Source organism: Desmodus rotundus, chromosome 5 (genome assembly GCF_022682495.2).
Source record: "Desmodus rotundus isolate HL8 chromosome 5, HLdesRot8A.1, whole genome shotgun sequence".
In the NCBI taxonomy this organism is placed as follows: domain Eukaryota; kingdom Metazoa; phylum Chordata; class Mammalia; order Chiroptera; family Phyllostomidae; genus Desmodus; species Desmodus rotundus.
In genome coordinates, this window is record NC_071391.1 from 43932310 (window position 1) to 43959891 (window position 27582).

Genomic DNA, 27582 nt, shown 5'->3' on the forward strand with positions numbered 1-27582 from the left:
CTTCTGAGCTTGACCTCTCAGGCTTCTGAGAGGTCAAGTCCTTCCTAAGATCACACAGAGTGTACTATAAAGTTATACCTGAGCACATTCATTGGCTCCAAGGTCAGGTGTCTACTCTTTCCTTTCTCAGCGTCTCTCTGGAAAGGGGCTCAAGTGCCTAATAAGGTGAATAGACAGACATGAGTAGTTTTACAGAGATAAAAATTCAAAAGTATGGGGATCTTTTTCTTTTTTGTCATCCCTAGGAGTCATACCTTCACTCTGAAGAAGCCAAAAACTGTCTCCAAGAAACGAAGGAGAGTGTTCCAAGTTCCTGACCTGAATGGGATGCTGCAGGTATTTGATGGTAAGGAATGCTGAGCAAGTGGGTGGCTGTGGGATTCTTGTAATTGTAGGAGTAAAAGAGGGAGGAGCGTTCAGTTTCTAGATGTGGATAGAGGAGACAAAGGAGGATGGATATCATGTGCTCATATTTAATGGGGAGAGGCCAGCTGTCTTCTGTACCCCTCATTCTTCCATTTACTACCTCACATAGCCTCCAGTCTCTCCCCTCATCTGGAGAGTAAATATATTGTAGTGCTGACTCCTTTGCTTATATTTAATATTATATATATTTTTTCATTTCAGAGCTGACAGATGTGCGCCGCTATTGGGGTAAGGAAAAATCACTGTATCATGAAGACTCTGTCCTTATCCTCTTTCAGAATTTTGGATTTCCTATTTGATCCCTTGTTTTAAGGGTCCCTTTCCCACACACACATACACATTATAATTCAGCAGTGTTATACCTATTCCCAAGAATAGAACTAGGTTCTATTCTTCCATTCATGCTATTCTCAAGATCCCACTACAATTTCACAAATACAAGTACATCATATTTCTCACCCTATCCTGTAATTTTTCTACAGTTCACATTACCCTGGAACATTCCAACTATGGACAAAATGTTGCCATTTCTGAAGATCAGAGACAAGTGAGCTATAAACAACCTTACAACTCAGATGTGAGATGTGGATACCGTTCCAAATCATATAATAGACATCAGGACAACAATAGTGCTGTACTTGGCTCACCGTTTATCACATCAGGAAAACATTACTGGGAGGTAGATGTGTCACAGAAAGATGCCTGGATCTTGGGGGTGTGTTGTCAAAAATTCCCTAGTCTCAGTCTATTCTATGATCTCAATGAAGTGGATGATGGTAGAAAAGTTACCTGTTTTCCACCTGTTAACACTAGAAATAATAATGGCTACTGGGTTATAGGGTCATGGAAACAGTTTGAATATAATGCTTTTGCAGAATCTTCTTCTTCTAATCCCTTGAAATTAACACTCTACCTGACTATTCCTCCCCGTCGTGTTGGGATTTTCCTAGACTACGATGCTTGTACTGTCTCATTTTATAATGTAACAAACCATGGGTTTCTCATCTATAAATTCTCTTCATGTTCATTTTCTCAGAGAATTGACCCATATTTCAATCCCATGACATGTACTGCCCCTATGACAGTGTGTTATCCAATCTCTTAAATCTCTTACACCCTCCCCCAATTCTTTGTAGCACCTCTGGCCTTGGGTGCACCTTACACACCGAGCTGATCTGCACCATTCTCACCAACCTTTTATCACTTCTTCCCTTTTTTTTTTCATTTTAATACCCTTCATTCAACAATAGAATGTAAAATTTGCCTTGTGGCAGGCATTTCCCCCCCAATGTCCTGTTTATGCTAGTGAAGAATCTTAATTCACTATTTCCTATCATCCCAAATAAAATGACTAATGCCTCAAAAAAAGACTTGTATGGCCCTGATGTAATTTTGTGAGAATTAAACAATGAATGTTTTCAATAAGTTCTGACATTTTGAAGCACATAAGCAGTAATCAAGTATGCTGTCTCTTCATTTTTTGTTTGCCTCTCATTGTGACTGAAATTAATTATTTTAAGAATACATATTGGTTTACTTTTAACATTACTACCCTTGCTTTGTTTTAAGAAATAAAATAACTTTATGAAAGAAGTACAATTTTCTTTAAATTTTAGGTAGTTGTAAGATAAATGTTTCTACCATTTTTAGCTACTTGGTCACCCCCTGTTCCATATTTCTGGAGTAATTCTATTTCATTGAAATTGAATTTATATATTAACTTTGTTTACTGAGTTTTATTATTTTTTAAAGTGATGTTTGATATAATTGTCTCCATTTTCCCACCACTACTTTCCCCCACCCAACCCACCCCTATCTCCTACCCTTAATCTTATCCCCATTGGCTTTGTCCATGGGTCCTTTCTACAAGTTCATTCATGACCCTTTCCCTTCTTTCCCACATTATTTCCTTCCCTCTTCCCCTCTGGTTACTGTCAGTTTGTTCTTTATTTCCATATCTTTGGTTCTATTTTACTCACTTGTTTGTTTTTTTGATTAGGTTCCACTTATAGGTGAGATCATATGGTATTTGTCTTTCACTGCCTGGCTTACTTCACTTAGCATAATGCTCTCCAGTTCCATCTACTTTGTTGTGAAGGGTAGGAGCTCCTTCTTTCTCTCTGCTGCATAAAATTCCACTGTGTGAATGTACCATAGTTTTTTGATCCACTCATTTGCTGATGGACACTTAGGTTACTTCCAGCACTTGGCTATTGTAAATTGTGATGCTATGAACATTGGGGTGCATAGGTTCTTTTGGATTGGTGTTTCAGGGTTCTTAGGGCATAATCCAAGCAGTGGAATTGCTGGGTCAAAAGGAAGTTCCAGTTTTAGTTTTCTGAGGAAATTCCATACTGTTTTCCACAGTGGCTGCACCAGTCTGCATTCTCACCAACAGTGCACTAAGGTTCCCTTTTCTCCACATGCTCTCCAACACTTCTTTGTTGATTTGTTTATGTTGGCCATTCTGACTGGTGTGAAGTATCTCATTGTGGTTTTAATTTGCATCTCTCTGATGGCTAGTGATGCTGAGCATCTTTTCGTATATCTCTGGGCCCTCTGTATGTCCTTCTTGGAGAAGTATCTGTTCAAGTCTTTTGCCCATTTTTTAATTGGGTTTTTTGTCTTCCCGGAGTGGAGTCTGTGAGTTCTTTTATATATTTTGGATATCAAACCCTTATCCAAGGTATCATTGGCAAATATGTTTTCCCATATAGTTGGTTCTCTTTTCATTTTAATGCTGTTTTCTTTGGCCATGCAGAAGCTTTTTAATTTGATGAGGTCCCATTTGTTTATTCTTTCCTTTATGTCCCTTGCTTTAGGGAACATATCAGTGAAGATATAGCTGCATGGAATGTCTGAGATTTTCCTGCCAATGTTTCCCTCTAGGACTTTTATGGTGTCACGATTTATATTTAAGTCTTTTATGCACCTTGAATTTAATTTTGTGTATGGTGTATGTTGGTGATCGAGTTTCATTTTCTTGCATGTAGCTGACCAGATCTCCCAACACCATTTGTTGAAGAGGCTATTTTTACTCCATTTTATGCTTCTCCCCTCTTTTTCAAATATTAATTTACTATAGAGACTTGGGTTTATTTCTGGGCTCTCTATTCTATTCCAATGGTCTATGTATCTGTTCTTATGCCAGTACCAGGCTGTTTTGATTACAGTGGCCTTGTAATACAGTTTGATATCAGGTATTGTGATCCCTCCTACTTTGTTCTTCTTTCTCAAAATAGCTGCAGCTATTCAGGGTCATTTATAGTTCCATGTAAATTTCTGAAGTGTTTGTTCTATATCTGTGAAATATGTCATTGGTATTTTAATAGGGATTGCATTGAATCTATAAATTGCTTTGGGTAGTATGGCCATTTTGATGATGTTAATTCTTCCAATCCATGAGCATGGTACATGTTTGAATTTGTTTGTGTCTTCCTTAATTTCTTTCTTTAGTGTTGTGTAGTTTTCTGAGTACAGGTCTTTTACCTCCTTGGTTAGGTTTATTCCTGAGTACTTTATTTTTCTTATTGTTATATCAAATGGGATTTTTTTCCTGATTTCTACAATACTTCTTTTTATGAAGGTAAAAACCTCTTAATAGCAGAGGAATAAATGGTAATTATATTGATTCAACTATAATGCCAAGTTGTCACCTTTAACACATGTCATAAATTTTATTAGTATTTATATTTAATGTGGGTCCTAATTCTTGTTTTGGTGTTCAATATACTGTAGGAAAGCTAAAGTAAACTGAAATGTGTTCAAAGTGACATCAGTGCCTTCTAAGGAGCAATGCCAAAAGCTTTTCTGAAGAAACAAAGGAAAAATTTAGGAACCCTGGATCTGAAAAGATACTGTGACTAATGAGGAGAGCCAGGGGAAGGTTGAGTGTGGAGCTCTTGTGGTGTCAGAGTAAAATGGGGAGGTAGATGTTGTTCCTAGATGAGGATAAAGCAGACAGTCCTGACAAGAAGAGACATATACCTGTGCTGAATATGTGACCATATCTAAAGTGGAAGGGTGAGGTGTCTTCTCATTCACCAGTTGACAGCCTCACAGACTGCCATCCCTGGCCTTTGAGAGAGAAAGCAGGTATCAACTTCCTCCCTTGCTTCTAAAAACATCTTTGACCATTTTTAATTGGATTGTTTGGGTTTTTTTGGTGTTGAGTTTTATAACTTCTTTATAAATTTTGGATATTAACCCCTTATCAGATGTACCAGCAAATATGTTCTTCCATTCAGTGGATTGTCATTTTATTTTGTTGATGGTTTCCTTTACTGTGGAAAAAGTTTTTAGTTTGATATTTGTTTTTTCTTTTGTCTACCTTGCCTGAGCACCTATATCAGAAAAAAGTACTGCTACATGCAATGTCCGAGATTTTATTGTCTTTGTTTTCTTCTAGGATTTTTATGGCTTCAGGTCTAACATTTAAGTCTTTAATCCATTTTGAATTTACTCTTGTGTGTGTTGTAAGAAGGTGTCTAGTTTTATTTTTCTGCACATATCTGTTCAATTTTCCCAACACCATTTATTGAATAAATTATCTTTAGTTCATTGTATGTGCTTGCTTCCTCTATAATAATTGACTATAAAAGTGTGGGTTTATTTCTGGGCTTTCTATTCTGTTCCCTTGATCTAAGTGTCTGTTTTTATGCCAGAACCATTCTATTTTGATTATTATGGCCTTATAGTATAGTTGAATATTAGGTAGTGTGATTCCTCTAACTTTGAAAATGGGCAAAGAACCTGAATAGGCACTTCTCCAAAGAGGATGTACAGATGGCCAATAGACATATGAAATGTCACTAATCATCAGAGAAATGCTAGTTAAAACCACAATGAGATTTCACCTCACAACAGTCAGAATGGCTATCACCAATAAATCAACAAACAAGTGGTGGTAAAAATGTGGAGAAAGGGAAACCCTTTTGCACCGTTTGTGGGAATGCAAATTGGTGCAGCCACTGTGGAAAGCAGTATGGAGATACCTCAAAAAATTAAAAATGGAACTGTCTTATGACCCAGCAATTCCACTTCTGGGGACTTATACAAAGAAAACTAAAACACTAATTCAAAAGAACATAAGCACCCCTATGTTCATTACAGTGTTATTTACATTTGCCAAGATATGGATGCTTCCCAAGTGTCTATCAGTAGATGAATGGATAAAACAATTATGGGACATTTATACAATGGTATACTACTCATCCATTAAAAAGAAGAAAATTTTACCCTTTGCAACAGCATGGATGGACCTGGAGAACATTATACTAAGTGAAATCAGCCAGTCAGAGAAAGACAAATACCATATTGTTTCACTTATATGTGGAATCTAATGAACAAACTGAACTAACAAGCAAAATAAAGACAGACTTATAGATAGAGAGCAGGCTGACAGCTTTGGGGTAAGGTGGTTAGGGGGAGTGGGGATCAAGCAAAAAGGAAAACAACAGTGCATATGGACAACAGTGTGGTGACTGTAGGGGTGGTAGGGTATAAGGGGGATAAATGGTAATGGAAAAATAAAATAAAAAATTAAATGTAGTACAAATAAAATAAAACACTATGTTTTTAATAAAAACATAACTAAACATTGGTCATTTTATGTCTCAAAGAAATTTAATGTTATTGAGAACTTACAGGGTCTTCAAATCACCATGTTCTGATCTCTTTTCAGAAGTGTGGTTACCATTAGGTCCCATGATCTTAGTTACATGTATTCCTCTCAAACATGTATATAGACACCAGTTTTTAAATTATCTACTCATGCCTGAACCATTAATGCAAATTTCTCCTAGTCATTTCCCAATATTCCTCCCCACAGTGTCACAAGACATACCTGCCCTACATACATCACCTGACCACGTAATTTTTTTTCTACAGTGGAGTCCATGGTGAAATCCACTCAATACTCTTTCGGATGTTGTTGTTTCTGTAGATCAAACTGACAGTGGGCAACATTTTATGTTTAGAAATGTATATTCATGTAATTTTTCTGCTTTTGATGTCTTGGGCTACCAAAATTTCTCTTTGAGGAAATGTTACTGGGCAGCAGGTGTGTCTGGGAAGATTGCTTGGATCCTGGGGGTATACTGTGGGGAACCGTTCCAAGTGTGGGAAATGTGGCTCAACCCCCACTCGGAAAAGCCAGTGGGGAGCGAGGTTGGCGGGCAGGACCCACGTCCATGGATAAGATCTCCAGTGGGAAATCAGGTCTGCATTGTACCCTGCTATGAGACTTGCTCTTGCTGAAACTCCCTCACCCTGAATTGAGGCAACAAATGTTTACTGAGTATCTTCATCTTCCTAAAGTCTGTACTAAACCACCCAAGTATGGAGTATGAGCAACTTCCCCCTTGAGTTGTAACATGCTTCCCTTTGAAGTAATTAGTAGTGTCCTGTCCTTTGTCCTCCTTAAAAGATAATCACCTGTGGTGAACCTGTGCATAGTAAATGAGGATCGCCCTCAATGTAATGTGCACAGAAAAACAATAATAGCCTGTCCAGGCCGGTGTCAGGGGCCCTCTCTTTAACTTGCAGAGCAGCCACACAGCCCCTTTTCCTCCACAGGATTTCTGTAGTCCATCTGTATGTGTGTTTGAATACTAAAACCTCAACAGCAGATCTTGCTGTCTGAGATCTGCGTCAGTATACAGTAAAACAAGTAACTTCGATAGAAAAAAAAAATTGGTTTTGTTTCAAATGTTTACTCCGGAATCAGGCCTGAAACTGGCTACTAGATTGTAGGCTTCCAGAATGAAACTCAGCACAATGCCTTTAAGGACTCTTGAACCACTGATCCCAAGGTCTGGACTCTTTCCATGGCTGTTCCCACTCATCATGTAAGTCTGTTTCTAATGGGGGGGGGGGAAGACAGTGAAGCTAGCACTGTCCTATTATTTAATGTCATAAACCATGGGTCACTTATTTAAATGTTACTTTTGTCAGACAGATTATCCATGTTTCAATCCTCAGAACTCTTCAGGCTCCATCACCCTGTCCTCACGGAGTCTGAACCTTCTCCTTTCTTCGCCCTTGTACTTCTTGTGGTGCTCCTTGTCCTGGGGCTCACCACATGCACCTGAGTTCATCTATACCATCTCACCTCCTCGCCCTTTCTTTCCACTTTTATTTGGCATGACTTTGTATTAACTAGTTTTCTAGGGCTTCCCTAACAGAGTATCACAGCCTAGATGACTTAACAGAAAGAGGAGGGCGATTGGGATTAACTCTGAATATAATAAGGAAAAGTGGGGATTTATAGCCAAGGAACAGGGTCAGAGGTTGGTAAATGAAAAATTACTAAGAGGTAGGCTGATAAGATGTTGAGGGTGATGAATCTGGGGTTGGGAAATTTTCACTAAACTTAGTCAACAGGATTGGGGCTAAAAGTGGAAAATGCAGATACAAACATGAGAAGCCTAAAAGTCATGGCTCAATGAGAAGAAATTAGAGGAGCCTGTCTAAAGTTTGGTCAGAGAGAGAATATTTGTCACCACCAAAGCCCTTGTCCAAGCCTGACAATGGTTGGGTGTCTTCAGAACCCTAAAGGTTCTATTGTGATGGCCCCCACTGCTGAGGATATTATCACTATTGATACATTACCCGTGTACCTTTGCTGGCTTCTGCCCCCAAGCCATGGTGGAAGTTGCTGCAGAGGGACATTTTCCTGGGACACATGGAGGACTGTAAACCTACCCGATTGCCTGGCGATTGCATTTGGCCTGGATGTTTGATTGGGCCTCCAGAGAACCTTAGACGGCCATGGACAAGGCCCAGTCTTGTCCTTAATAGGGCCAGAATAAAGGTCACTGACCAGAGTTTCTGCTCCCTATTGAAGTCCAGTCCAGCATTCAGCTAGTTTAGTGTGTGTTTCCAGCTACAGTCCACTGCTGTACCACAGTATTCACGCTTCCTCCTGGAGCCTACGTGTGGAGCCCTCATGGCCATGGAGATGACAGGCTTGTGCGTTGTGTGAATACAGGTCATTAGCGGCGCGGGGGGTGGGGGGAGGGAGAGAGAGAGAGAGAGGGAGAGAGATTGAGTCTTTTTTCCTCTGGAATTATATTAGCCTGGGTTTGGGATGAACCAGGTGTTTTTTCAAGATGGCCAATCAATTTCCCCAGCATTTGTGAACATTTGATAGGCTTTGATAGGCTTAAATCCCCTAGTTAGACTGACAGGGCTCTATGGTCAGACACATCCTCCTGCATCCCCCAACAATCTGGTACTGAAGGGAAAGGGAGGAGTGTTAATCCCCTTGGCAGACTAATGCTGTGATGTCCTTGGGTGTGAAGCTGCAGCTTTCTGGCTGAGCAAACAGGTTTATGCACTCCAGTTTATTTAGCTCAGTGTCTAACTCCCTTTGCTCTTTTTCTAGCTAAATACTAATGGACATTGGGAGCTAGTCACATTCCTCCTAGTTAGATGCTTTGTTCACTTTGGCTAATTAAGGACTCTGGTAGTGACAAAACCATTCCCTAAATGAGAGAAGCTCACTATCTATGTTACGTTTTGACTGAGGTTCTGGCAAAGATATCATAAATTCTATGTCTCAGTCTAGTTACCCCTCCTTGTGCACAAAACAACAGATTCCTGCCAAAAGTAATTACACAGAACTGTTACAACTTATCCATAAAATGTACTTCCTTTTCTTAAAAGCTTTTTGCATAACTTTGTAAATTTGTTGGGAGGGTAAGAACTAAATATCTCCAAAACTGGTCTGCGGAGGGTTCAAATTATGCTGGGCTTTTCCATTGCTTCACTCCTGGTATTACCTGGCATCTCTTCTCAAAAGTACTTATAAAATAAATCACACAATAGAGTTAAATCTCAAAGGATATTTTCAATGCAAAAGGCACCTCCAGAGGTAGTTTCTATTGAGTGCAAAGAGAGATTCCCAAAGATGGGTTCCAAGTCCTAGAGACTACAAATGAAAACATTGGGGCCCAACATCTTTTTTATTCTTTATTTTATCTCTATGAGGTGAGAATCTGCTCTGCTTGACTTTGCCTAAACCAAGTCACATTGGCTAATATCTGTTATGGGGATGTTGCCAGTGTGACTAATGGGTAGAGCTATCTTCCCTACTAATGTTAGGAAACAGAGATCCTCCACAGTTGTGGGCATTGCCCCTGAAGCCATAAATCATCCTCTGAGCTCACTGCTTTCTGCTTGAGTCAGGGGAATGCTGCTCTTCTGTCCCCATGCTCTTTGTGGTAAATGCATTCTCTTATTAAAGTCACATTCCAGCCCTGGCTGATGTGGCTCAGAGGATCGAGCACCAGCCTGTGAACCAAAGGGTCACTGGTTCAATTCCCAGTCAGGGCACAGGCCTGGGTTGTGGGCCAGGTCCCCAGTAGGCGGCATGAGAGAGGCAACCACACATTGATGTTTTTCTCCCTCTCTCCTTCCCTTCCTCTCTGTCTAAAAATAAATAGATAAAAGAAATTCACATTCCAGTAAGTATCTATCTTAGTCTTAACTGTATTTTAATACCGTGTATAAAAAGCTCCTACACCACCCACAGCACTGGAATTTATCCTTTCATTTTCCTTCCTGTTTTATTAATTTTTTTCCTATGGCTTTATTGAAACTCCTCAGCTTATTTTATGAAATCCATTTTCTGAAACATAATACTTTCTCTATAAAGATCAGTTATTCCCTATTTAACATTTTAATGTCTCTCTTCCTCCTCCCTCCCCTCACAAACACCTCTTTTTTCTCTTCATACATATTTTTTTATTTGATCCTGGGCCTATTCTACATAATCTGCATTAAGACAGGGACATAGTTACTTAGGCTTAATCACATGATATTGCTTATCTACAAAAATAACCATCTCCTATGGTTTATTAAGAAATGTATAATATATATAATGTATATATAATGTATATATAATGTATATAATGTATAATGTATATATAAAGGTATAATGTATAATAGCAAATAGAAGGGGGCAATCATGGGCCAATTCTACAGGTGCCAGGTCATCTAGGGGGCAGGAGTTGACTTGCATGTAGGCACCCTGAATGTGACAGTTGCAGTCTTCAACCATGCCCAGTACCAGAGTGGAGTTGTTGTCTTTCATAGCCCATTCTGACAGCTGATTTGTCCTCAGGGCTCAAAAGCCAGTGGATCCTGTACTGAAGAGATCATGTATAACCTGAGCTGTTACAACCCCAGTTCCTTTATCCTTGTGGGAATACCTGGCCTGGAGAAATTCCACATATGGATTGGGATTCCCTTTTGTGTCATCTATGTTGTGGCTATTGTGGGCAATTGCATCCTCCTCTACCTCATTGCAGTTGAGCACAGCCTCCATGAACCCATGTTCTTCTTCCTGTCGATGCTGGCTACCACAGACCTTGTCTTGTCCATTGCCACAGTGCCCAAACTGCTCAGTAACCTCTGGCTTGGCTCCCAGGAAATAACCTTCTCTGGTTGTCTCACCCAGATGTTCTTCCTCCACTTCAGCTTTGTGGTGGACTCAGCCATTCTGCTGGTCATGGCATTTGATCTCTATGTGGCCATCTGCTTCCCTTTGAGATACACCGTCATCCTGACTCCGCAGGTGATCATCAAGCTTGTCGTGAGCATTGTTGCGAGGAGCTTCTCTGTTATCCTGCCAGATGTTTTTCTGCTGAAACGCTTACCCTTCTGCAGGACACGTATCATCCCACACACATACTGTGAGCATATAGGGGTTGCTTGGCTTTCCTCTGCTGACATCTCCATAAACATCTGGTATGGGTTTGCTGTGCTTCACATGACTGTTGTATCAGATGTGCCTTTAAAAAAAAAGATTTTATTTATTTATTTTTAGAGAGAGGGAAAGCAAGGAAGAAAGAGGGAAAGAAATATTGATCGGTTGCCTCTCACACACCCCTGACCTGGGACCTTTCCCACAACTTAGGCGTGTGCCCTGACTGGGAATCTAACCAGTAACCTCTCAGTTTGCAGGACAATGCTCCACTGAGCCATACAAGTCAGGGCTCGTATGTGATCTTTATTGCTGTTGCCTATACCTTCATCCTCCACATGGTCTTTCACCTCACATCCCAGAGTGCCCGCCAAAAGGCCCTCACACCTGTGGCTCTCATTTTGTATTATCCTCATGTTTTACACATTTACCTTCTCCATCCTTGCTCATTGCTTGGGCACCTTGTCCCTTGAAACATGCTTATTGTACTTGCCAATCTCTATGTGGCCATTCCTCCTGCTCTAAATCCTATTGTTTATGGAGTGAAGACCAAGCGGATTCAAGAGAAATTTATTCTCCTTTTTTCTTTGAAGAAAATATGAGTGGGGAGGGCCACTGAAGGAGAAATTTAAGTAAAATTGATTAGGTGAAAATTTATATAACAGAGGAAGACACAAAAATAAAGCTGCAGCTCCTATTAACTTGATATTTTAGAGTTCTACCCATGTGCAAAATATAGGCAGCAGTAACAGGGAAGAAAGAAAATCTTCAAGATTTCTAAAAAATCATGAGTGTTCTTGGTTTAGCTTTCTTTCCACTTGTATGAAGAAGGTGGTGATGGGTATAGAAGAACACTAAGTCTAAGGTTCACATTTTTCCTACTGCTGATTTTGAGATATTTGAAGGTTAGACATTTTGTAACATGCAGCTCATTCCTGTGTTTCTCAGTTTTTGAATGAAAGGAAAAGCTCCTTGTCTTTTATCTTTAAGTAGCTATCAGTTCTCTGTACTATAACTATCAAACTTACTGCTTCACAGTTCAGTCCTGATTCTATATATTATTAATTCCTCTTCCTGTGTCCTTTACTTGCTTTTCTTCTTTCCTACTCATCTCTGATTACACAGAATTGATTATCTTCTGTATTTATTTTCAATTGTGTACTCCAAGAGAGTTTCACTACCTTTGTTCTACAGCTCACAAGTATACAAGTAAATATATTTGATTAAAATAATTATAAGAGGGTAATATTAATTAATTCATTTCACAGATGAGTAAATAGATACTTATAAAAATTACAGAAAGACAATAACTAGATTCAGAATCCAAAACTAGGTCTGTCTGATTCTGAATTCTTTGTCCAATTACCTCCTAAATATTTTCTCACTTGAATGGCTCATAAAATTTTGAAACTGAATTACTCTAACACTGATCTGGAAACTCACTAACTTCCTCCATTAAAAAGTGCTCTTCCTTTTGCATCTTCCCTTAAAGTAAATGGCACCACCACAAATACGAATTTCAAGGCTAGAAACCTGTGGCTTCTCCTTGATTCATACTACATCCCCCTCTGGCAAAATTAACTCAATGTTTGAGTTGAATCTTTAATTTTGAGGTGCTTATAAGTCATTCTAGTAGACAAATACATCCCATTCTCACCTTTGACATGGCCACTTAATTTGTCTGGGTCCTTATCTATTATCCATCTCTAGAAGAGTATTTCAAAGTCATCTTTAAAAAAATATTTTATTTATTTATTTATTGAGAGGGGAAAGGAGGAAGAAAGAGACGGAAAGAAACATCAGTGTGTGGTTGCCTCTAGCATGCCCCCTATTGGAGACCTGGTCCTCAACCCAGGCATGTGCCCTGACTGGGAATTGAACCAGTAACCATTTGGTTTGTAGACCTGCATTAAATCCATTGAGCTACACCAGCCAGGGCTCAAAGTCATCTTTTTAAAGGAGTTCAAACCCTGATCCAGTCAAGCCATTCACTCTGTAAAAGCCCGAGTGATCATTTTGCAATTTACACAATTGTCATTTTGTGCTTTGCAACTCTTCAATAATTTCATTGTCCTCAAGATTATACATAAGGATTGTTCTTAAGATCAGTGCAGGGAATGAAAGTCTTTAACGAAAAGTACAACTTCCATAAGACTCAGAGCCTTGCCCTTAATTTACATTTATTTACACTTCATTTATGTTTATTTTTACTTCATTAGTACTCCCCTGACTCTTTGAGTATGCAATTGCAGAAGTAATATTCTCTTTTTTTTTGTTTTGTCTTACTAAGTGTCCTGTTATTTTATAAAAATAAATCTTGGTGTGGGTAGAGTATATATTGGGTGGAGTTGGGAGGAACCATCCGCTTTTTTCTTAAAAAACTGCCCCAGGAGAAAACATTTATTTCCTAAAGTCTCCACTGGAAAGAAGGGATACATTTAATCAAGGTAAATGCATTAAATTACTTGGGAGTAAGAAGTAAACCCCACAGTGCACTTATATTTTGTAGGCATTTGGTGATTGGCAACACCAGGAACCCAAGCACATGTGGGTTGGACCCACACGCTGTGCAGCAGAAGGCAAAGGTAAACCATTGCTGCGTTTTATTTTCTCAGTCTCTTTCTTACCTTGAAAACCCTCTGATGAAACTATTCACTCATTCATAGGGTCAGAGTCAAAGTTAAAAAGACTCCAGGTAACAACAATCAGATATAAAGAGTAAAAGAGTAATAAGATAAGATGCTGTGTATGTGTGTGCGTGTTACATTTTCTTTAATGTCTGTAATGACCTCCAGGCAGCTCAGAAGATACGCATGCAGGTGCCCCTTTACCATGCCTCTATTGTAATAATTCTATATTTATTTGTGTATTTATGTATCCATACCTATATTATGAACTCACTGAAGGCAGAAACTTAGTCATATCCTATTGTTATAGTCTGTCTTATCAAAATATCTGACATACCATGCATATTCCAAGGATTCATGCCAACCCTAACTTTTTCTTTATTCCTTCTCTATCCAGCTTAGATTCCATGGTATACTACTCTGTCATCATCTAATTTATCCTAAACTAAGCTTGTCCTAAACTCAATTGTCTATTCTGCATACCTGGTTGAAAAATATCCCAAGAACCTTAATAAAGTTATCTTTGTCCTTGGGGGAAGCTGGAGAAAATGACCCCACATGACTGGCTGATACTGCTGTTAATAATACCATATTTGCCTAATTTCAACTTCTTAAATGAATCAAATTCCTTTTTTTCTTTTTCACTACTGCCTTCTTTTTATTTTTTTACTTGGCAATTGTTATTTAAGCTTCAATTAATGCCCCTGCCACAGATATTTCTTTTTTATATAATAATAATAACTGTTATTGTTATTATTATTATTATATCCTCACCTGAGGGCATTTTTTTTCATTGCTTTGAGAGAGAGACACAGAGAGAGAGAGAGAAATGGCTTTCTCATATGTGCCCGGACTGGGGATCAAACCCAAGACCCTTCATTCTATGGAACGACACTCCAACCAACTGAGCCACACTGGCCAGGGTGATGTTTCTTCTTTAATCCTGCATATAGTATCTTTTGCATACACTCTCATTACATAATGTACTATTTTATTTCAGGATTTATACCAACTTTAATAAGCTGATTGCTTGTTTACTTAGTCATTTATCTCCTCCCACATGTCATCAGGGATCAGGTCAGTGTCTGCTTTGTTTACCATTGCATTCCTCGACCTGCAAAGCTCCTAATTCATAGTAAGCATGCAATAATTATTTTCTGATTGTAAGAGTTGAAATATATAAGTTGTAATTAATAAAATCTCTGTTTTGCCTTCTAGGGGTTTTCATCATATTATAGAACTAATGTATGAAGGCAGAATATAATGAAAAAGATACCTACCCTTAAGGTCACAAGATGACTATTTAAGGGAGACTTAAAGTATTTAAACTACAGGGAAATAAGTGAAACTTCTCCAGAGGGTGGTACCTAATAGTATAAATAATAAAAAAGGGCTCAAGTATTCTGAACAATTCAATAACAAGGACTGAGAAAGGTGGGCTATTTGAGAGGCTGAAATAATGGGAACAACCTTCAGGAAAAGAAAAAAACTTCAGAATGTATAGGAAGCACCTTTTCTATAAATGGAGAACCTGAAAATAAAACGTTGCAGGAGCAGCAATAGTTGAGGAGCACAGTGCTGCCTATCTGAAGTGAATATTAAGAGTAGATTAACCCACCACAAACAAATAACAACAAAAAAATCACTCAGCAAAATGTTTTATGATTAGTCATTTAGTTGACAAATAAGTATCAGCTTGTGAAAGGGCCTGAGGCAACATTAGCCTGAGGAGCTGTGGTTGCAGAAGCTACTTTCTGCCAAGAACTAAAAGTGATTTTTTTTTATCTGATCCAAATGGGATTGAGGTACAGAGGCAAAGTCCACATGCTATAAAATATTACCAACCTCTCATGGTTATTTTATTTGCCTTTTGTCTGTGGTGAGATAGTTTGCAAAAATGATTTATTTACACACGGGCATAATATATATTGTGGGAATTGTTCCAGAAGAGCTGGAATCATCCGCTGACTCTGGGAAAACAGAGGAAACTAAAGAAAAACAGAGAAAACACAAGAAGGAAGCATACCTACTCTTTCTGGCTTGGACAGTTTACCTTCTTCAAAAGTGTTATTACTGTATGGTTGATTGTTTCCACTGTGAAATTAGCTTCATTCCTCTCCTTGGGCTTAATCAGCAGTGGTGAGAGCTCTTGGCCTTTCAAAAGCCCCAAGGGGTTCTGCTCACTCAAGGTACTGCCTGTCCTAGATAGAAGACCTGGAACTGCAAGGACTTAGTAGTCCACCCAGACTTTGGGACATCAGAGCCTCAAGTACTAGACCCCTGGGAAGGGCCTCATTGTACCCGATTGATTTCGTGGCAATGGTCCCTGGTTGATTTCATGACAATGGTCCCTCAGGATACCACAAGCTTGAGTGCCTTCTTTGAAGTCCAGGAATAGGAATAAGAGGATTGTTCACTTGGTGGTCCTCATCGAGGGCTTGGGTTTGGTGAATATTAGATAATGAGCAAGGCAGACAAGGTGGGAAGTCAAGGGCAGATCTCAGACCCAGATCCTGGAGGATGCCTACTAAAGGACATATAGAGGCCCTACAAGGAGAAACACATTAGGCTAAGAAAAGACAGCATGGACTCAGATCAGCTTTCCTCATGAAATAGAGACTGTCGGCATGGGGACCAGATTTTAATGTCTTAAGGGGTTGGAATGAGGACAGATAAATGGGGCAGAAGAAAACAAGTAGAATTGGGCTATCTTGAGGACACAGTTCAATAGCCAAAACCAAATGCTTTGAGAGCTCAGATCTAGAAGAGCAGACTCGGGCTCTGTGGTTTCCTTGTGATTGAAAGTTTCTATCATTATGTGGGTTTCTGCCATCTGTGTGTATTTGCATGTGTTTATAATAATAATGATATTACATGATAGTTGCTATGCATTGAGAACTTAACATTTCCAGTCATGGAGTTGAGGCCTTTGCTAATGTGGCTGCCACAAAAATTCTATGAAGAAACAGGTGTTTTAGAGAGATCAAGTACTTTGTTTGGTATAATGAAAAAAATAACACCGATCAAATGTAAACCCAAGATATGGGACTTTAAAATTTGATTTCTTCAGCAGTAAAAATAATGTGACTTTTATGCAGACTTTGCCTATAATTCCACATGTGTCTGGGTATGTGTGTAGTGTGTGTACAGGTGTGTTTTAATTTACTCATTCATTCATTAAACTGCACTTTAATGGAACATAGAGCAAACAGAAGAGTGAATAGAGGTGGGGTGGGGGAGATGGGGCTAAAGAAGTACAAAGTTCCCATGTCACAGTGAAGCTGGTGTGCAATGATCAAACATTATTTATTTATTCAATGAAACTTAAGTGTTTTACAGAAACAGACCCAGAATCAATATGAAAATGTCTTTATACTCAAAAAGAACAGAAAATAGGCAAATAAATGAAATAAATTATAAGTGCTTCCCTAGCACATAAGTACATGGTTCTGTGATAAGTATTTTATACATATATTTATAAGTTTATATATGCTTATGTATATATATAAACTTATATATTTATATAGTGAGAGAGAGAGATGTGATGATGTGATGTGTGAACTGATGGCTGCCTTGTATCATATTTTATATCTAATGGCCTCTAACTTCTCTGTAAAGTAAAATAAAAGATTATCTGTTGAGAAAGAAAGAGGGCACTAGAGATAGTGAATGTATTCAGAGGAGAGTAGAAAAGGGAGATTGAGCTGAACAAGATCATGTTGTTGGATCACTAAGCCATGACTAAGCTTTTGGTTGATGATGATGGAATCATGGAAACACAAATATGCATAGTTAAGAAGTGGTTTCCATCAGACCTAGAGTATTTATTAGGTTGATTAATCTAGGAATTGAGTTTTGCTTCACATGTGTGATAGAAGGTCACCAAATTATTTGTAAAGGAGTGGTTGAAATGATGAATTATAGACTTTAACTTAGATAAAGAGAAATACAAAGACACCTGGGCACTGGATGAATAGTGAAAAATTCACTTCACGAGACCCTCAAGGTTGTTGAAGAACAAATTAGAAATAATTGAACCATACAATTTGGTAGATACAAAGTAGGATGTCTGAATATGTGAGATTAGTCAGTTTTGGATTACAATTCTTCAAAGATGTGGCCCTGGAATTGGGTGGCTGAGTTTCAGTAACAAAATAATGTCATCCAGAATGATGGGCTACTTTGAGGAAAATTTTTGGATAGATGAGTGACTGGTTGTTAAATTCGCTATAGTTAGATATGTGTTTTTGAAGAACCAGGATAATTAAAGGAGGTCTTTGGGAAATAATTTTTTTTAAAGAAAATTTTATTTATGTACTTATTTATTTAAGACAAGAGTTCTGAGAAGAGACATATACATATGACAACATGTTCATTAAGGTGTATTCCTTTTAATAACACAAAGTATCTTACTTCATTTAATATTTTTAATTTAATTTTCGTTTTCCTTTTTTACTGTTCTATTACAGCTGTTCCAATTTCTACTCCCCCAACCCGTCATTTTCCTTTTTCTTATTTTTGCTTTGCTAGGCTTGCTTATTTGTTTACTTATTTATTTATTATTAAATTTATTGGAGTGACATTGGTTAATAAGATCATATAGATTTCAAGTGCACATTTCTGTAATAACATGATCTGTATATTTTGTGTGCCCACCATCCAAAGCCAAATCATCTTCTGTTACCATGTATTTGGTCCCCTTTCCCCTTTACTACTGTCCCACCCCTGTCCCTCTGGTAACCACCATACTGTTGTTTGTGTCTATAGGTTTCGTTTTCACATCTTAGCTTTACGTTTCAATTGTTTTGAAGTACATTTGTCTATCCTTTTGTTTTATCCTTTTTGGGTAATTTTATTTTAGATTTTTCTCATGTGAGTGACATATAATCAGATTTTATTTTAAAAGACCTCAGTGATATCTGTGCTTTTAAATAGTGAAGTTCAAACAATCTGTATTTGTAATCTAAGTGATGTGCTTGACTTTATGCTGGTAATTTGTTTTGTACTGTCAATCTTCCGTCTTATGTGACTTAATTTGATAACACTTGCTGTCCATATATCATGTGTATACCATGTGCCATATACTCAATAGAAGATTTTGATTATATGCACAGATGGCTAGAAAAAGCCTTCTTGCGTTTGATCCTCAGCTCTGCCATTTTCTCACTGTGTGACTATCAGCAAACTGTTTAGCATCTCTCTGCCTCAGTGTCTATATCTTTAAAATATGTATAACATTCTTACCTATTTCATCTATTGTTAATAGGATTATAGAAGTGATTTTCATGTAGAGCTTTAGATTTGTGTACTATATTAAAAGTTCTCAAAAATGGTTAACTCTTGCTATGGAGATTGCTTATTTGCTTTTATCTTTTTTGAGAGGTAGTTTTTTGTTTTGTTTTGTTTTGTTCAGTTTTTTGATGGGAGGAGGAAGGCACTATTCTCCCAGTTGCATGTCACACACTTCTTTTTTTCATTGTTGACATTATTACAGATGTCCACCATTTCTCCCCTCCACCTAGCCCCCACCCCTGGCATTCACCTACATTGGAGAAAAGGGAACCCTAGTGTACTATTGCTGGTGGGAATGCAGTCTGGTGCAGGCGTTGTGGAAAACAGTATAGGCTTTCCTCAAAAAATTAAAATTAAATTGCCATTTCAGAGATCCCACTTCTGAGAATATATCCTAAGAATCCCAAAACACTAATCAGAAAGAATATATGTACCCCTATGTTAATAGCAGCATTATTTACAATAGCCAAGATCTGGAAAGAGCCCAAGTACCCATCAGTAGATGAGTGGATTAAAAAGCTGTGGCATACACAATGGAATACTATGTGCCTGTAAAAAAGAATGGACTCTTACCCTTTGCAACAGCAGGGATGGACCTGAAGATTGTTATGCTAAGCAAAATAGGACAGTGAGACAAAGAAAAATACCGTGTGATCTCACTTATATGTGGAATCTAATGAACAAAGTAAACTGACAAACAAAATAAAACCAAAAGCATGGATACCTGCAACAGACTGACAGAGGGGTGGTAGTGAGGAGGACTGGAAGAGATTAGTCAAAGTGATTCAGAGAAATCTGGTAAGATAACTCAGATCACTGGGGAGAAGTAGGGAGGGGCCATAGGAGGAGTTTGCTGAGGCAATTGTGGGCAGTCTAGGATGGGATTGGCTGAGAAGCTGAATGCCTCCAGAGCCAATGGAAATAAAAAGATGGCTGGCCCTCTGCCTCAGAGAGAGTGCCCTGGCTCCTGAACTGGTTCTCTCTCAGGCTCTCAGGTTCGCTCTTAGGCTCTTCTTCCTGGAGGATGCCACGATGATTGTGCTGCAGCTGCCCGCATTTCCCAACAGATGGCATTTTGCATGGGAAGTGTGCTGTGACAGTTCCAGGCCAGATGGGTTCACTCAGGATTTGGGCAGACAGAAGAAAGTTCATGGAGCCATTGGGAATGCCTGACACGCTTTTATTCTATGGTAGGGTCATCCATGCATGCCACAAGCCACGTGTTGTGCCACCAAAAGTCCCAACTCCCTTATATACTAAATGCACACAAAGTCAGCAGGGTTCCAAGATATTGTATAATAAAGTGTTATTCTGTGCACGCGGGCCCATTCTCAAGGCTATGGGAATACTGCTTATCTTAATTGCGCAGACATCTGGGTGAGGGAACCTTACTGATTTCATTTACCCTACAGGAAGCACCTCCGAGCATAGCCCAGGACCGGGATTGCCTGGCAGAGGGTGGCAGGTTTATTCTTTGAGTGTTCTAGAGGGAATAGGATCAGAGGCAGAAGCCTGCCATTCTTACAAAATTGTATAGTTTTTTGTATATTATGTTGTTTTTAGTTTGTAAACGAACTATACAGAAACAAGATAACCAAAAACTAACAGGGAAAAGATAGGGGAACTCAGTTGTTAGAGTTTAGGATATATAAATTCTATATTTCTTCCACTAGGGGTCAGCTCTGTATTGATCAAAAACATATATGAAGCAATTTCCTCGTTAAATCCTAAGTGTGGACTGGAGGCTAAGCTGTATATTTTTTCTCTATCACCTTCCATGGTGAATCATCACATATCACAGTCTCAGAAAACATTCTGGTCTGCAAACCCCAAGGTCCGATAGTGTCAGGGATATTAGGAAAGTAACTGCATCTAAGGTAGTAGGGCTGGTGTACTGGACAAATTCCAGCATTATGTTTTCCCTTACACCACAGGTGGCAAACACAAGGCCCATGGCCGAATCCAGCCCTCCACCTTGTTTCATCCGGCCTGGCACCTTGTTTCTACCCTGGGGCAGCGCCGAGCTCCTTGCCCCTAGTTAAGGAGTAGTTACATTGATAGGGTCCTAAAATTACATTCGACCCTTTGAAGGTAACTGCGAGGCTGACGTGGACCCTGGTGAAAATAAGTTTGATACTCCTGCTTTGCGCCCTTCTCTATATCCCCTGCCTTTTCACAGTTCCTGGTATCTCACAGTGTGCTAAGACAATCACAGGGGTGGGACAGCAGCATTGACGAGTGTTGGCTGTGGGATTTAATGGCTCTGCCAGTTACTGAATATGAGATCTTAGGTAAGACCATCTTTCAGAGTTACAGTTTCTGTAAAAGAAGAGAGAAATATAAAAATACATATCTTAGAAGATTGTTCTAAATAAATTATACTTTATAAGAACCTGGCACATAGTAGAAGTCTGTAATTATTAATCATCTCCATATTTTCCCAATTGTGCCTTTTTTTTTCTTAGTTTCTATCTCTATATGTGGTTAGATTGTTTTTATCTATACTTACATCTATGCAGCAACAACTTAAACTTTACTCAGTCATAAAAATGTGAATAGCATTTTATATAGTTTGAAGAAGACTCCAGAGTGACTGAATGATTAGTATCAGGAGTATAGGGTCTGGGGAATCTTTCCTAAGAGATCAGCAAGATAAGCATTGCTCTTAATAGCAATGGGAGTTTCTTGGCAGATAGGAAAGAGAGCTGGACCTAAGGAGAGGGTAGAGGAAGAATTACCATGCATTTTCCTCATGTTCATTATGTGCAATTTCTTGTTAAGATACAGAAGCTATGTATCAGACATTAATAGCCATTTAATATCTGAGTATCCATAACACAGATGACTTTGCCCTTTTGGGAATCCCTGGACTTGAGCAGTACTACGTTTAGACAGGTGGCATCTCCTTCTGTTTCATCTACCTTGTGGCCATTGTGGACAATGTTAACTTTCTCTACCTCATTGCCATGGGAATGCAGTCTTCACGCACGCATGTGTGTTCTTTTTCCTTTCCATGCTGGTCATTACTGACCTCATATTATATACAGCATGAATCCCTAAAACACTTACCATCTTCTGGCTTGCTCTCCAGAAAATCAGTTTTCCTGGCTGTCTCACCCGACTATTCTTTCTGCACTATAGGTTTGGCCTTGACTCAGCTATTATGCTGACCATGGCATTTGACCACTGTGTGGCCATGTGCTTACCTTGAGACACACCACTCAACAATATTGTCAACATTGTTATGGGAATTTCCCTCAGAAGTTTCTGTGTTGTTCTTTTTGTTTTCTTTGTAGATCGTCTACCCTACTGCAGGACACATATACGTACTGTGGATCCATAGCTATTGCCCTGCTTGCCTGTGCTGTATCTCCATCAGTATGTGATATGGGTTTTGTGTTCCCATCATAACAGTAATTTTAGATGTGATCCTAATTGCTATCTCCCACACCCTTGTCCTCTGTGCTGCCTTTCGACTCCCTTCCTGAGTTTCCCAAAAGAAGGCCTTTGGCCCTGTGGTCTGTGTCATCCACGTGCTCTATATACCAGCTTTTTCTCCCTGCTTGCATGTTGCTTTGGACATACTGTCTTTCATCCCTTTCACAGTAGGTTTGCCAACCGCTATGTAATCATCCCACCTGCATTCAACCCTATTACCTATGGAGAAGCAGATCTAAGACAATGCCATTCTTCTGCTCTTTCCTAAGGGGTCTCAGCGATCTATGCCTGAAAGAAAAATGAGAGGCAGGGGAAAGTTTCTAGTATATATTCAGGTAAAGAACAACGCTGTAGCCAATGGCACCAGAGAAAAGAAAGATGAAAACATTCCTTATTACTTCATACCATGGTTTTGCTTTCTTTAAAATTTTAGGCAAAAGTGTATCAGTCATTACAGCTGTTAATAAATAAATTAAGTTACATAAATAATCCTGAGCCTAGGAAATAATATTTAAAAACATCTGGAAACTAAAATTTTGCAATTTCTTATAACTAAGGTGATTACAAAATTTTTACTAAAAACAATAAAATGATCAGCATCTCCTTTTTATCATAACGATGTTTCTAAGGAATAAAAATTACTTTTTTCAAATTTATATGTTATATTAGCTTATATATTATGGCAGAGCAAGTAATTTCTGCTGTGATAACTCTGTGAGGTTCTGGATTTTAGTTTAGTTACTCTAATTCACTTCTAGATAGCACTGAATATTGGTCCTGGCATGTATTAAGTGCACAAGCAATAATTATTAAGTGAATGAATGGAAAACAATCACGAAATTATTAAATTAAGAGTACAGGTGTTTATTTTGGACAAAAAAAAGAAGACAATGATGAAACCCCAAACTCACATGTCATTCAATGTTGAGAAAGCCAAATGAGATGTGGGTGGGTGGAGTCCCCTAAGAAGAAATAAACAGAGAAAATTAAATTCCTATGATCAATAAAATGAAAGGCATGTACAGACCAAGATGTAGGTTTGAAACTTGACTAATTGCAAGCATTGGTGGCCCCAAATCTCTTCATTCCTGTATCTCAACAGAGATGTAGTTTTATGCCAAAAATGTATCTCTATATATTCATTATCTTTTCAAATCCACTATGTCAAATTAGTTGGCCATAATGAGTCATTTAGTCATTAAATTTGTCAAAGAAATAACTATTTTTGCTGATTGCCAGGTACCGATGATAGTTGATGTCTGAGTTCCTCCCATTTTTAATATGCTCTCAAAGCCTATTGCTTCTTTCTAAATAACCTCTTGGATTCAGCAGTCCAGTGTGAGCTCACCTCTCCCTTAACACAATGGTCCACATAGTCATCATTTTTTAAATGTAATCAAACAGCAGACTCCTATGTGGCCTACTTCTAGACTGCTTTCCCCCCTCCTACTACCACCCCACTCACATATCACCTGATTAATATTTTTACAATAATTCTCAGTATAGGAAATTTATGTTCTTTGGATTCAGAGGCTGAAGTTTGAGTATATACTCTTTTATTGTGTGACAACAGCTATTTATTTTTCCTTACAATTATTTGATATATTTTGAACACCTTAAATAAAAATGCTGTGAAGCAAAAGTAGAGGAGAAAGTAAAGGCAAATAAAACACACATAAAACGATTATAAAAATAAGAAAAAGGCTAATATACTTTCCACTTAACCATGAATTCATATTCTTTTATTACACATGGGTCAAAAATATAGCTCTACCCTATATGAGAGGTAAGCATGTTTTATTTACATAACTCACAGTATCTACAAATTAGAAGCCAGTCAATTCTTCAGAGAAGTAATATTACTCCTAATATGAAGAACAGAGATATCTTCTGAGAACTCTTAGAGAAAAGGCTTCAAGTAATGTAATTAATCACATTCTTATAAAATATATAGTTCCATGGGACTCTTCAGTCCATTATTACGGTATAGAGCAGTGGAACACCCCAAGTTTCCTTTCAATAAAAGCTAAGCATTCTGTGGGAAGTCAATATAATGCTAATCTCCTTAAGTCTGGTTTAGTCAATATTCTAGAGCATTCAGAGTAATGAATTGACTTGAGGCAATCAGATTTGGGTGTACGTACACAATGGAATACTATTCATCCACGAGAAAAAGTGAAATGCTGCCATTTGTGATAACATGGACGAAGGGCTTCAGGATAAGTGAAATAAGCCAGACAGGGAAACACAAATATTGTGTGGTATCACTTATATGTGGAATCTGGGGAAAAACAAGAATAACATAGAAACAGAGAATAGAATGGTTGTTGCCAGGGCCTGAGCTGGGGGTGGGGTCATGAGGAGATGTTAGTTCAAGGGTACTAACCTTTAGTTATACAATGAATTCGTCTGGAGATCTAATATACAGCATGATGGTTATAGTTAATAACACCGTATTATATACTTGAAATTGGCTAAGAGAATAGTTCTTAAATGTTCTTACCACCAAAAAAGTAACTATGTGATATGATAATTAACTTGATTGTCATATGTGTATCTACATCAAATCATCATGTTGTATACATTAAATACATAGATTTTATTTTTTCAATTATGCCTCAATAAAGCTGGAAAAAAAAAGAAAAGAAAAAAGTCAGAGGAATTAGCACATGTAAATAAACAGAGCTTAGAAAAGACTCACTGGAAACTGACAGAGAGGCACGTGGATTGTAGGTGGAGGAAATGGCAGAAGGTGAGATTGCAGAAGATAAAAAATCCAAATCATTTTAAGGAGCTTAAAATCCTAAGAACAATGGGAAGCCATAAGAGTTTTAAACAAGGTGGCAACAATGTCTAAATTTCATTTAAAACAATATTCATAAATGTATTGTTCATAAATATTCATATTCATAAATGTACATATATGTTATGGAGTTTGCAATAGTTTTGGATGGTGGTGGTTGGGGGTGTCACTAGACTCAGCAGCCACTCTATATTACCCCTTTATGGACACTTTAGCCCTCAGTAGGCGATCAGCCTTCTTGACCAAAGAAAACCCAATCCCGTCACCTGCCGGAAGGAAAGGCAAAGTCGACTCCTATTAGAAACAAACCATGGGCAACACCAAAGGGGGGAAGGATTGAAGGGGAAAGGGTGGAGGTGGGGAGGGGAAAGTGGTGGCAGGAAAATGGAGACAACTGTACATAAACAACAATAAAAAAAGAAATAGACCAAAGAATACATTTCCATGGGCAAATAACTCCCTGTGAAATAACTCTGATTCCACACTGTGCAAAATATAAGTAGTAAAATGGGAATTCAAGTAACTGGTAGTGGCCAAACTTAAAATGTATAAAATATTAAAATAGGCATAATGTAATGTCCACTTAATCATTTAAAAAAGGGTTATGTGATTTCCATTTGAACGAATGTTGTATACACGGTAGTAGTATTGTAGACTTGTGGACTTGTGGACTTGTAGTAGTAGAATTGTGGACTTTCATTTTTTAAATAGTTGATTTGTATCCTGTATGACAGTGCTAGATAGCAGGGACAGCTATCTGTTAAGGTATCACTCCTAGATCATGCTAATAGAAACATAACCTTTGTGTGTAAAATAATAATTGGTTTGCTGCTGTTATTTCAGTCAGGACGAGGCACAGGGTGGGGAGTGTAGTTCAGATTTTTAGGATGTGAATCATAACTATGGAGAATAGGGCACCAGAGCATGTTCCTATTTTAGTCTAGCAAAAATCATTAACTGCTTCACCAGAAAACTATTTTTATTAGCCGAGGTTAAGGCAACATTAAACTCTAAGTTCTATAATCTTATGTATGGACCATGTGTTCATGTAAAACTCATGCAAGTTACCTATAGTGGGTTCTTTTCCACACAATTAATTGTTAGAGAAAGATGGATGTCTTCCTAAGGGTACTGAGTATATCAAAGGTAAGGATAGGAAATTTCCATAACTCAAACATACCGGTATCTACTCTTTCTTTAAAAATATTGGTCAAAGAAAACTCAACTTGTAGTACCTCAAACAACCACTGGAGTGCATTTGGCTATTATTTTCAATAGTCTTGCAATGTGGGATGTAAAAATATAGCCCTTGAAAATGGAATTACTTGTTCTCTGGGTCCAACTAGAAGGAAACGTACCTACAGATTACATAATGGCAAACAAATTAGCCATTCTGGAGTTCACTATTTAGGGTTATTGTTGAATATCTTTGCAGACACGTAGACAGTGAGACTGGATTTGCCAAACTCAAGGAAATTGACCTACCTGTTAGAATAGTGGTAAAAGAGCCTCTTAGGTCTGGCATCCAGAACTCCTGATAGTACCCCCAGGCAGATCTAGTAGCCTTCCCACAGAAATGAATTTTATTGATTTATGTATATTTTTAACCAACAAGAATTATGATAAAGTTTCAATTTGTGTACAGTCCCAAATAATAAAAATGTGACAACCACACACAGATCTGTATGAAGATAAATAAGAGCAGGGAGCAGGGCAAGTGCCGGGACTGAGATGAGAACCATATGAGACTGTAGCTAAGAAACAACATAATCAGAAGTACGATTACTCTAGAAAAAGCAGTCTGTCTGCAGTGTGGAAAGTGCACTGAGGAAGACAAAAGTGGAAATAAGATGATTCATTTAAGGCAATTAGGGTACCTTAGGTAAGTGATGATGGTAGCTGGGCAATAAAGACAGAGAGGAGAATGGATTCATTAGATATTTCAGGGAGAGTAGCAACGCAATTTTGTAAAAACAACAAAACATTCATATATATAGTGATGTGACAGTTTCTCAGCTTAGGAGCACTGAAAGAACTGCTTTGATGGGGTAGTGAATGTAGTTTAGGACATAATACTCTTGAAGTTAAAGTGAATATTTGGGCATCCGTCACTCCCCGACAAGAACGTTCTCATATAGACCTTCAAAGGAACTAGTATGCAGGATTTGTTCTACTCCTGCCTGCACAGGGACAGGTCCAACCCACTTTCTTGCTTTTCAGTTTTTATACTCACATCCACATATACCTCACAAAAATCCATTGTAGAGTTTATGAACGCAGATCCTGGG

At 38.3% G+C, this 27582-nt stretch overlaps 1 protein-coding gene and 2 pseudogenes across 5 annotated transcripts in view; all 3 read left to right on the plus strand.

The window, feature by feature from the left end:
- The window catches only part of LOC112317577 (tripartite motif-containing protein 5), a 49661-nt gene that overhangs the window by 18522 nt on the left and 3557 nt on the right, over window positions 1–27582 (plus strand). For 2 of the 5 annotated variants that reach the window (XM_053925629.2, XM_053925630.2), the window contains exons 6-8: window positions 246–346; window positions 628–654; window positions 909–5300. In XM_053925629.2, the coding sequence (XP_053781604.1) occupies window positions 246–346; window positions 628–654; window positions 909–1531 (751 nt within the window). In that variant the 3' untranslated portion in view covers window positions 1532–5300. Of the gene's footprint in view, window positions 1–245; window positions 347–627; window positions 655–908; window positions 5301–13643; window positions 15580–27582 lie in introns of those variants that run through there. The other 3 variants (XR_008426999.1, XM_053925631.1, XM_053925632.1) reach the window with 3 other exon arrangements.
- On the plus strand, window positions 10561–11736 carry LOC112317608 (olfactory receptor 52H1-like; annotated as a pseudogene).
- LOC112317607 (olfactory receptor 52H1-like) lies at window positions 21311–22759 on the plus strand (annotated as a pseudogene).